The sequence below is a fragment of the Euprymna scolopes genome, chromosome 40, assembly GCF_053919585.1.
Source record: "Euprymna scolopes isolate OS-2025 chromosome 40, ASM5391958v1, whole genome shotgun sequence".
Taxonomy (NCBI): domain Eukaryota; kingdom Metazoa; phylum Mollusca; class Cephalopoda; order Sepiida; family Sepiolidae; genus Euprymna; species Euprymna scolopes.
This window is the reverse complement of record NC_136521.1, coordinates 31,052,474-31,065,415: the sequence shown is the minus strand read 5'-3', so window position 1 is coordinate 31,065,415 and position 12,942 is coordinate 31,052,474. Positions and strand designations below refer to the sequence as shown.

At 35.6% G+C, this 12,942-nt stretch overlaps 1 protein-coding gene across 2 annotated transcripts in view; it reads right to left on the bottom strand.

The window, feature by feature from the left end:
- The window catches only part of LOC145265465 (di-N-acetylchitobiase-like), a 93,412-nt gene that overhangs the window by 47,812 nt on the left and 32,658 nt on the right, over positions 1 to 12,942 (bottom strand). The window contains exon 1 of one of the 2 annotated variants that reach the window (XM_080121330.1): positions 10,861 to 10,971. The exons of the other annotated variant lie outside the window; for it this stretch is intronic. Within the exon in view, the coding sequence (XP_079977456.1) occupies positions 10,861 to 10,917 (57 nt within the window). The 5' untranslated portion in view covers positions 10,918 to 10,971. Of the gene's footprint in view, positions 1 to 10,860; positions 10,972 to 12,942 lie in introns of those variants that run through there. 2 annotated transcript variants of the gene reach the window in all.

Sequence of the window (12,942 nt, the reverse complement as noted above, 5' to 3'; positions counted from 1 at the left end):
TTTAATCGTTTTTATTTTTTTCTGAAAATTTGGCTTCCAAAGGGTCAAAGTTCAAAATATTTTACCTTTGCGGTTGCTAACAAACTATTAAGCCAAATTTGTGTCTAAACATTTGACATTTTACATAAAGGGTATTCAGACATGCAGCAAGCTTTTTAATCAGTTTTTTGGGCAAAAATTTGGCTGGCAAAAGGTCAAAGTTAAAAGAGTTGACCTTTGCAGACTCTACCAAACTCCTCCACCGATTTTGGGTCTAAACACTTGAAATTTTAGATGTAGGTTACTTTGACATCTGTCAAACATTTTAATTTAATTTGAGTCCAAAACAATAAATGTTAATGGGTCAAAGTTAAAAAAAAAAAAAAAAAAAAAATCACCGTCTACGGTCTCTACCAACTTTTCTCTGTGGTAGTTAAGGAAGCCTATTATATAGAAAGGCATTACCGTACATATTCACACTTTTTAATATATACATATGCACATAAAGTTATGAACAGTATATAGCGCCCGAGCAAAGCAGAGCGGAACTGCTAGTATATCTATAAAAGTGTAATTGTCTGTGTGTGGGTGTGTGTGTGTGTGTGTGTGTGTCTGTATGTGTACATTTCCCTATTAAACTACTCTGTCAATTTTCTATCTACAGACTCAAGATTTGATATAAGGGGTATTGAGATTTGGGAAAATCTTTTTAATCGGTTTTTGGCCAGCAATTTGACTATCAAGGGGTCAAAGTTCAACGATTTGACCTTTGAAAACTCTACCAAACTCCTTCACCAATTTTGGATCTAAACACTTAAAATTTTAGATGTAGTTTACTTGGACATGAATCAAACTTTTTAATTTGATTTGAGCTAAAAACAATAAATGTTAATGGGTCAAAATTGTGGTCCAAGTTAAAAAAGAAAAAAATGACCTCTGCTGTCTCTACAAATTACTCAGTGAATTTTTGGTTTAAACATTTGAAAATTTACATAAAGTGTATTTAGACATAAGGCAAGCTTTTTGATCGGTTTTTGACCGAAAATTTGGCTGCCAAGGGGTCAAAGTTCAAAAGATTTGACCTTTGCGGTCTCTAGCAAACTATTCAGTCAATTTTGGTCTAAGCATTTAAAATTTTACATAAAGGAAATTCAGGCATGCAGAAAGCTTTTAAATCAGTTTTCGGGCGAAAATTTGGCTGCCAAGAGGTCAAAGGTGAAAGAAATAACCTTTGCAGACTCTACCAAACTCCTCCGCCAATTTTGGGTCCAAACACTTAAAATTTTAGATGTAGGTTACCTAGACATAAGTTAAACTTTTTAATATATATATATACATATGCACATAAAGTTTTGAACTGTACATAGGCCATTTTCATTTAACCAAGTAAGAATGAAAGATGTAATACGCTAAAACTGTAATACATGATAAAATTGATTTTTTTTATTTGTAATTAATCTTCTACTTGATCAGTTTTTTTTTTTCTAATTTTTGCTAAGGATAATCATTCTAGCATGACACGTAAATGTAATTTTCAATTGTGACTAATACTATCAAAGCACCGATTATTTTAATTTCAGAATTTTATTTAGCAGAAAGCAATCCTATTGACATATGAAAACTAAAATGGCGACCACAGTGATCGCTTAACTTTAGTTAACTTCATACTGAAAAGAAGGAAAATAAAGTTACTTACCCTACCTTAAATCTGAGTGACAAGTCCTTTCCCTCCTACATAAAAATCCTTGTAAAATCACATGTAATCGCTTAAGTTAACTGTTTTCTTGCATAAAAAGTATAGGAGTCGGTAGAGAATTTGATTCTACTGTGTTAGTTATAAATTATTTTTTTGTTTGCAAGTTATTGATTGTTAACTATTCTGTACTTTACCGCAATCTATCTGTTTCATTCACCCATATCTTTAAGTAGCTTTTGGCCTTAATGAGTGGTGATTAATTAGAAATAAGTACAAGTTTTTTGGGTTTTTTTTAACTTTTGTGCGTGAGAGGCACTTTCACTCAAATCGTTATTCACTTTTTCCCAACAATTAGTAAAAAAAACAAAAAAACAAAAAAACAAACAAACAAAAAAAAACAATGTGACAAGATATATTTCCCGCCCCTTAACTTCAACTAGTTTATCTCCCTCCAACAGCGTGAAGAAATGAACAAGCTCGAGGAAGTGGGATTTGAAAAGTGAGAATTTAAAAAATAAAACATCACCCTAAAGGAAAACCACTCTGGTCTAAAAATGTACCTGTGAAGTCCTGTTGACATTTCCAGGTAAGATCACCTCAAACGATTAGCAATAAACTAATTCTTTCTCAAAGAGTTTATGGACCTCCTAGAACTGCACAGGACAAAGGCCATACATTAGTTAAGATGGAACAAGCCACCTCATGCCTTGACTCTCCAAGCCCACCCCAGACGATTGGAATGCAACATGCTGAAATCCTTTAAGTCTGCGCCTCTATCTCCAGTGGACACATGCCAGAAGGTAAATTTTCACACACACACACACACACACATATCCACAACGTAACTTTGAAACAAACTTTATTTCACATTCGAGAATTTTAAAACTTGGTCTTTCAAAGTAGATTTTACATTTCTGTAAAATTGTTGACATGAATATATTTTGTTCATTAATTCATGTTTTCTCATCTCATTAAAAAAATCATGTTGTTGAGTTAGCACTTACTAACTGGTGACCCATTCATATTTTTATTCATCTTTTCATTTACCAATTTCACTACATATTAATTAATTGTTAGCACTGTTCTTGGCACTTTCCAAAGATCTACTATCACTAAAATACACTACACGTAGCCAAGAACAACACTACAAATCCCCAATTTGAGTCCAGATATTTTTATATTCTTGTCTATGTAATTCTTTCCCGACCATTTAAATTGCAGAAACTTGTTCTTATAACCAAAATGATGGTAAGTCGTTTTTCTTCATACTCTGCAATGTCAGAAGCATCTTTTTTTTTCAATATAAGAACTTTTTCATTCCTCCCAACAATCCTTAAGTAGCTTTAGGCCTTGATCAATGGTAACTCATTAAAAAAAAAAGTGATTTTTTTTTTTTATTTGTATAAAGTTTTGCACAAAGCAATCTTTTGTTAAAGGATGTCACAACCAAACGAGATTAAAGAACCAATGTCTATTAACTCAGCAGATTTCAGTAGTCTTGTCTGCATAACTCTTTCTCAACCATGTCCGTTAGTGAAATTGTATGAATAAAATTAATTCAAATTGTAGAAGTTTGTACTTTTAATCAAAACGATGGTAATCCGTTTTTCTTCGTGCTCAACATGACCAGATAGTGGCTATGTGGTTAACACGGCCTGAAAACCTGGATGTACCAAGTTCAAATTCAGTAAAAGTTTGGCAAGTCGTTTTTCTCTATACTCTGCAAGACAAGCAACTCTTTCTTTCATACAATACAACTCTTTGTCATTCCTTCCTACGAAGAGGTTGGTTGGCTGTTTTTGTTTTACAGTATATCAACCCTTTTCAGGTTATTTAATGCCGAATCCAGTGATTTTGAAGAAAAACTTTAATAGAATAAATTTGTTTGTTTTTTCAAGTTGATTTCTATTTAACCCATAGTTGGGACCCTATCAGGTACTACCATTCCGGGTCAGAGGACCTGGGAGCAATGGCAATTAAAGGGTGGCTCCACACTCCCCAAAGCCCGCAAGCTGGGGCCTCACCATCGGATATAGTTTAAGGTCATATCCAGGACCTTTACAAATAGGACATATCTACACATCCAATACATTAATCTTCATCCTTGAGTGGTGTTTAGCCTTAATAAGTGATGACTCATTAGGAAAATAAGTACCATATTTTTTTACTAATAATTTCGACAAAGTTTTACACAAAAGTCTTTTGTTAAAAGTGTCATCGACCTACTTAGTGCTAAATTTAGCCAATCGAATGATTTTTGAGAAATATAATGTAAGTGGTCACTTGTTAGTAAATTAAATGTTTTAGAGTTAGACACAAGGTTGGTTTTTAATGTGGGAGGGAAATCCAGTTCCCTTAAAAGAGACACTCTGGATTGGGGAAAAATAAAAATTATCCCAGTCTAGAAGGATTTTTATTCACTGAGAGAGGACAAAAAAGATAAGGCGTACTATTAGAACAGATAATACACTTTCTATTATTTATTTGTGAAAAGTATAAGACATACATTTAAACAAATTAGGCATAAGCCATCAAAAGTGTGGGAAAAGTGGAGTCTGTCTGTCTTACTCTTAGCTAGAATCTTACAGTTTGCACGGTTTAAAAGGTCGGTAAAGAATTTAATTCTATTGTGTTTTCTATAAATTGTTTGATGTTTTTTTCTTTTTTGTTGACAAGTTCTCAGCTGTTAACTATTCTGAACTATTTTGTAACACAAAGCTTATTTGAGGCTGAATAGAGCGCTGGTATTCAGTCATCACAGCATTGATATCCTTCAGGTTTTATTCTCTCCAGGTGTCCTACACACTGATAGGAGTTAGGAATGACAGAGTAGTACTTCCCCCTCGGAATCCCAATTTGGAAGGGACATCTAATTATCTTTGTTACTCATATCTCATACTAGAATCTTTGGGGCATACAATCAAGGAGTTTGCCCATGGCCTTGGTAAATAGAAGGACATTGCACTAATGTTACATGACCTACTGACATCATAATGCAATGATGTGGCATGCCTGGGCAACACCAATTCACCCTGCTTACAGGCTAAGGCTTATATAGGGTTTTGACACGAGGTTTAAAAAATTAATTCCTTTCTCCAAAACCCTGGAATATGTTTTTTAGCCGATAAAATTGACAGCAAAGAAATTTCTCAGCAAAGTAAAGTTGACATTGGCAACGAGAAGCCCGCCTTGGAAGATATTGTCATTGGGTCAGGTGTTTTATTTTAAGTGTCGGACCACCGTGTAAATGATGGGAATTAAACTGAAAGATGGAAGGGCATAGCTGATAATAGTTTCTTTAAGAGAAAAATGAGTTGGAGAGAGAGATAAAGAAAGAAAAAGGAAAAAGAAAATTAAAGAGAAATATGGTTTGAGATAAATAAAAAAGAGAGATTCAGAAGAAAAGAGAAAAGAAATATTATAAAGAAAGAAAAAGAATAACAGAGGAGAAAATGCTAATCTCAAAATGATGGTGATCGGAATTAGGGTTTAATAAAAAAAAAAAACACTGTTTGGAAATGAGGAGAATTTGCTTGCTGGCATCGAAGAGCATGGTTATTTTTTGTTTCAATTCTCAATTAAATTACAAAGGGATTTATAAAACTGGCCCAAAAGTGACTGCATTTTATCTTATTTTTTGAAAGATAATGAATTATTTTACATTTGAACACATGCCAGAAAAATACTGCAAACGTTTAGTTTGGTTTGGTTGTTTTGTTTTACAATAAATATATTAGCCTTTTTTGAGTTATTTAATGCTGAATCCAGCAATTTTGGAAAAGCTTCTTATGTTTCAAGTCTTCAAATGTTTAGTCATAGAGTTTGATTAGGTTGTTTTGTAGAGAAAAAACGTTGTTCTTAACTTTGCAGAACATGATTGAGTTTTCAAAAAAAAAAAGTAAAAAGGAAAATAAAAACGATAACATCAATGTTTGGTGCACTTTAGGTCAGGAAGCCAGTATCTTCAGACAGTCTGATCTGATAGCACCAGAAGTTCGACTCCCCCCCCCTCCGGCGTCACTAGAGCATACTAGATCTCTGCACACAGCAAGTCATGATAGTCATTCAGGTATTATTCTCTCCAGGTGTCCTACATAATGGTGTGCAGACGACCGGGGTGGGGGCAGAGAGGCTAGTCATCACAGCTGCAACCAACCATTGTATGAAACAATGTACGTGCTTTGAGACCCTCTCCACCTATCCCGCGGAGGAGGGGGGGGGTAGAGGCAAAGCACAGACACCGTTTCATACAAAGGATTAGTTTTCAATTGTCAATCGCTGTTCTAAATAATCCCAAGATGACTCAGCTAAAGTTTCCTGTCCGTCATTCATCTTGTATGTTATGATGATTCTTCACTTTCCGTCCATCAACAGGAAGGGAAAATTTCAAGTGGAAATCTCACGGCACTTTTGAATTTTTGGTTTTTAACTGGAAAAACTTTTCGGAATGACTTGATGCTGGCAATTTTTGCGTGGGACAATTTTTTAAGAATTCCATTTGAGACAAGAAACAACAATTACAAGATTTATTGAAATTTTGCAAAACTTTAACTTGCAATACATTAACAGGTGCTTTTATATTATAACGAAAAATGTTAAATTTCAAGTAAAAAAAAATGGGATCTATGTAATTGTCATGTCGCAAATAGTAACATATCCAAAAATTACGGAAAACGATAAAGTAGAAAAATAATTATTCATGAAAAAAAAGACATTTAATCTAGTGATTTAGTTTCAAAATCTGTCGATTTGAATTAAAGGATTAACAGGAGAGGTAATTAAGTTTTAAATTTCTCACACATTTAATCAGTTATATTTTATATTAAAATTTTTTTTTTTTTTTTTAAACTTACAAATTATGTATATATGATATAAAAGCAGAGTTGTGTTTTCCGTGATAAATATGCTGTTTCTTTTTGTTTCCGTGATATATATGTTACATATATTTTTTGTTTTCTGAATATATAATAGCGATGTCTGCTTTCAACTGAGTTATTCCCCCTTTTGCTTACGTCATGTGACCCAACATGTCCGACTCAGCATGTAATAAAGTTTTGCAAAATTGCAATAAATTTTATGCTTATCGTCCCTTGTCTCGAGTGTAACTCTTCAAAAAATAACAAGAAAAAATTGTCCTGAAAACCTAAAATGCAGAATGCCAATTTCACTGTCGCCTATAGAACTCTTTCCCGATTGCCTGCTTTCTAGCCGACTACAATCTGATTATCTTCAAGTCCAATATAAACAAGTTCTTGATGAACTGTCCCCCTAAGTAATCCAATTTACAAAATTCTCACTACTTATGTTCTTATGTTTACTATGTTATAATCACATTGACTAATGTATACCCATTAACCCTTATCCTCGAGTGGCCTCCGGGCCTTGATAGGTGGTGATCCCTGTGAAAAAAAAAAACCTCCTTCGGAGAAATTTAGATGATCAAGCGATTTAGGTAAAAGTGAAAAGGTTTACTTGATGACGACTTCTGAGTTTTTAAATAAGAAATTGACAAGCCGTGTTTATCAAAAAATAGTCTCATCATTTTCAAATGCTTCAATTTTGACGGAATTTTACTTGTGTCCTCTTTTTTTTAACGGTTCAAGTTTAACTCTAGCCCAAATTCTAGAGATTATCAATTGGTGAACCTTAGGTCCTCAAATGCACGTTTCCAGAGAGACTGGCCTAACATGGCGTAGTTTGGTGGATTGGCATAATTATACAGTGTAATCCTGATATAAGAGACTTCCTATTCCGGGGTTACAACTATCTTACATACAGGTTCCTTATATCCGGGTTACCCTGTACATTAACACAGGCTCTAATTTGGGACCAGAGATATTCTTATATTTGGGTCTCTTACATCCGAGTTACAATGTATTTGCAACATTTTCAGAAATCTTCCAGTCATCTACAGGAATTTCTTTGATGCCATCGAGTAAAAGACAATTTCTTCAGAAATATTTCATATTGGATACATTACTGTTATCATGTTTCATATATTTGTGCGAGCTTTTCTAGTCTCACAGAAAACACGCGTTTACATTTCAAACCACGTTTCTTAACATACACATACGCGCACACAAACATACGTGCGCACATACACACACCTACATATATTCACGTTCACGTACATACACTCATATTCATGTGCATACACACACATGCTAACATACACACACATGTATGTACACATACGCGCACACGTACGCACACATGGGCAACGTCACTTCCCCTTTAAAGGAAATCCACACACGCGCAAAGGACGCTGGAAACAACTACAAAAGCAAGAGACCTGAGCTGTTTCCTCCTTTTCGATTCGACTCACGACCTGCTGGGCACGTGCCTGCGCGCCTCGCGTCACCTGCTACTATGTGTGGGGCAAGAGCCAACAGACAACAACTGGCACATCACCCCGTTATTTGACTAAACACAAGCAATGTTGGGTATACAGATGACGAGGAAAAAGAGAATTTCTCCAGCAGCAGACAAACTACAATGACAAAACCCCTCGTCAGACTCAGCAGAAAAATAAGTACGGAGCTGTCAACTTCATACCGAATTAAAAAAAACAATTGAGCTTGACAAACATTTTTCACAGTTTCCTGACATTACCCTGCAACAAACGCGAAGAGCAAAATCACATAGGCCTATACACATTCTCTCCCGCACAGGATAGGCAACAACAAAGTTACAATAACAGGACATCCCTATTAACACATAATGATAAACTCACAACTGGAAGTTTCGTTGACAGCCGGCAGCTGGACACTCACCGTTCAACACGAGCGAATGCACAACTAGCGCCCGTACAAGCAATGTACACACACTACTGCAGATTCACTTGCGAAGACACTGGCAACTACACACACCATGTTAACACAAACAAAAATTTTCCTTCCAAACGAACAATTCACTTCACTGTCCAAGCAACTCGTTGCACATGTCAGCACAAAAAAAACAAACGTCAGCCTAAAAAAAAAAGTAAACGCCTTTTCCACGCATAAGTAAATACTTTTTTTGAAACAATCACACCAACAGCAAAAAAAAAAAAAAAAAAAAAAAAAACAGGACGAAAAGTCAATTGCCCAAAACATTACTTATTTAAAAAAATAGATAAATAAAATATACACTGCATATGGGAGTATTGTGCGAGCTTTTCTAGTCTCACACAAAACACGCGTTCACATTTCAAACCACGTTTCTTGTCACAAACATACATGCGCATGTACACACACCTACATATATTCATGTTCACGTGCATACACACACACGCGACTGTACACACATGTACGCACACATACACAGCCATGTACGCACACATGGGCAATGTCACTTCCCCTTTAAAGGAAATCCACATATGCGCAAAGGACGCCGGAAACAACTACAAAAGCAAGAGACCTGAGCTGTTTCCTCCTTTTTGATTCAGCTCCCGACCTAAGCGGTCGACGGACCAACCGTTCCCTTTCAGGGCGTGCGCTCCCTGCTACTATGTGTGGGGCAAGAGCCAACAGACAGTACATACACCTTACACGCTGTCTCTCTCCATGGCCTGGATTGACTTTCTCTCTCTCTCTCTCTCTCTCTCTCTCTCTCTCTCTCTACAACAATAGACTTTCCTTCTCACCAGTTTACAGCGAGAGATGCACGCCAAAACTAAACACGTGCTGTACCCTTTTCTTTCATTTGTTTCTTCATGAAATAAATTTTAGTTCGTTTATTTCAATAAACGTGTTGTTCGTTTCTTTTTCAATTCAATTCATTTTTCCTATTTTGTACGACTGGGGGATATATATAATATAACCACCAGTCCACTACATATTTATATTTTGTAAACTTACTATAAAAAAAAAACTATTAGACTATTTATGAAGTATTTTCTAGCAACAAGAACATTCCAATAAAAACAGTAAATTAAATACACGGTGATTTAAAAAGAAATTATGATTAAATATTTTACGAAGGAAAAATGGCAAAAAAAAATAAAATAAAGCTTATAATACAAGTATTCTACTTACAGTGAAGTTTTATTTCACATGTTACAAGTGCTCTATACCCCCCCCCCCTCCATGCAGCATGAACAACATTAATACGATATGAGAATTCTTCCCAAACATGTTGAAGCACATCAGGATCAATTCAATTGATCGCTGTTGTTATTTGATGTTTTAAGTTTTCCAAGTCAGTTGGTAATGGCGGAACAAAGACTTTATCCTTTGCAAAACCCTAGAGAAAAAAATCACAAACTGAAGTCAGGAGATCTACGAAGCTAAGCAAAAAAAAAAGGGGGGGTGCTAATGCAGAGAGTGATCCGCGCTATTTTTTAAATCGTATTTCCACATTTAATTAAAGTTTTATTATATGTGTTTTTATTCAATTATAAGGTTAAAGTACAGAATAGGTACAAAACACCCTCCCCATGTTAAGAATGGCTTTTTAAATAATAACGTTATTATTTCAGCACGAATCACTCTCTGCATGAGTACCAAAAAAAGTAATCTATTCGGACTCTATCCGACCAATCCATCGCTGAGGCAGTTTTTCATTTAAAAATGCTCTAACAGATAATCTCCAGTAAGTAGGTGTCCCATCTTGTTGAAAAATGAATCCATTTGAATCAGCTTCCATAAATGGGAAGAGCCAGTTTCGTATCATATCCTTATAGCCTTGTCCTGTAACAGAGTTTACCCACGAGAAAAAAAGAAAAGAAAAAAAAAGGGGCCATAAACCTTGTTGCAAGATACAGCACAGAAAACGTTTACTTTAGGGGAATGTCTTTCATATTGAATAATTTTGTGATAATTTACAGTTCCCCAAATTTGCCCATTGTGTTGGTTGATTTTGCCATTTAAATGAAAAATGGCTTCATCTCTGAAAATTAACAGTGAACTGAAGTTTTTGTTGTCCTCCATCATTTGTGCAAAATTCCATTTGTCACAGGTAGTCATTGTTTCTAAACGGCTGAAGAAACTGCAGTCTTAACGGTTTCAATTGCAACTGTTTTTTTGAGCACACACGATATTGTGGGTTGAGAAATTGCCAACTCACAATTTGGACAGCATGTGGATTTCCTTGGGCTCCAAATAAACACAGCACGAATTCTCTCTACATTTTCCTCTGAAGTTTGCGGTCGCCCAGGACTTTTACCTTTACACAGACACCCGCTCTCTTTAAACTACTTAACCTACCTTCAGATGTTCTTGGGAGACGGAGCATCGCAATTGAATTTCACTCTGAATGCACATTGCACTGTAATCACTGATTTAGTTTTTGCAAATTCTTGAACTTAAAAAGCCTTCTGTTGACGGGTCGCCATTTTTTCCTTTTTTTTTTTTTTTTTTTTTTTTTTTGCTGTCGCTGTCAGACACGTAAGTCAGGTGATAATCATAGAAAACTGGGAAATCTAATTTTTGAAACACCCACCACTCCCTCATTCTGATTCATACATGTACGTAGGCAACATTTGATCATGAATTGTGGTAATTCTTTTTGAATCATTTTGTATTTAAATATATTTTCCAACCAAAAAGAAAAATATTCCAATCATAAAAAGTTAGTTCTTTTTTTAATGGAAATTGCTCTAGACAAGGCATGAAGCCACTTGATGTAAGGAGCTAAAAATAAATAAAAATACCACTTCAAGGTAAAAAATTAGCCAACAATAAGTGTTAGATGGATAGATTCCGACCCAGAAAACAGCAATTCTTTCCCCGTGTCAGAAACATCACGCATGGAATGTGAGGACTAAAGGACAAGGTTTCTGAAAGTAAACCCAAGATCCACTATTATTTTGTAATAAGAAAAAATTTCCAATCATAAAACTTGATTTTCTTTCTTAAAAAAATGGTAAAAACAAATTATAACTCACCCCCCCCCAAAATAAAACAAACAAAAACATTCGATCTAAAATATAATGAGTAATATTTTTTGATAAACACTGTTCGCCTATTTCCAATTTCAAAACCGAAAGTCATTAAGTAGACTGTTTCTCTTTTACCGATATTGTTTTTTTTATTTGTTATTACTATCAAGGACTAGCGTGTAGTATCTGTGTTCGATCTGCCAAACATTCTTCTTACCTATTTATATCTAAAATTAATGCAAAGCTTGTTTTCATCTATCACACCGATATTATCATCAAAATGGCTCGTTCTTATTGAAATCAATAATGCAACATAGTCTGGCACATGTTAACGATCACGGCCAGAGCAGAATTTGAGAAAAATTCTGTATAGACATTAAAAATATTTTTTGCGTTGTTGTTTTTGTTAAATATTATTAAATGATTAGATCATTTCCATTCACAATCTATTTAGTATTACGCATGTAAACTTGAGAAAAGAACACTTGAAGTGTGTCAACATTATCTGAATCAACAAATCATATGACATCAGGTCAAATCTGGTCGCCATTTTGTTTTGATTTTGCGTATTCAGATAATGTTGACACATTCCAAGTGTGGTTTTCTCTAGTTTATGTTTTGAATTCAGAGCCATGTTTAATTTCAGAAGTGTGTTCAGTGGATAGCTGATCTATATAACTTCTGAACTTAAAAAGTTTACAGACAAAGACACAAAAAATTAAGTGAGAATTCTGAAAGATTCAATATTTTTATGGTGCTTCGCTTTCTGATTGATTACTAGCAGAACGTGGCTCCATTTGATCGGCTAATTCCTATCGCCAGTTTCTATAAATAGAACCTTCCAATTTTGTTTAATCATACCCTCATATTATTCTTTATTCATTATCCTCCTGGATGATGGGATGTGTCTCCTAGTGGCTTCAGCTGCAGGGAGACAGGGTAGTCGTACTCGTCAAGGATCCGTTCTTGACACTCAGCCCGACAGGTGAGGGTCTGGTTCCCGGCCCCTCACCTGTCGGGCTGAGGTACACCGCTTGGGTACTACCTCGGAGGTCCACCCTCCCAGGCCTTGCCACCGGGCTTTCCGGTGGAGCAAGTTAATTGCTTGTCGCCTAAGGTGCCCCTATCAGGGAATGCCGACAGGGGTGCCCAGGCAATTTTTGTTGAGGCAAGAGTGCCCCGTCTTTGAAGGAGCTCGCCTGTTCTCCACCTTCCGACCTTGTGCCACATTTTGCTGTGGTGGGTAGCAAATAAATAACTACCCTCATATTATTCTTTGAATTATGAGGATGAGTCTCCTTGCTGCTTCGGCTGCTTAGAGACTGGGTAGAAAGTACAAGTAAGAATCAGTTCTTGACAATCTGTTGGACTGATGTACACCGCCTGGAGGAGGTCCACCCTCCCAGGC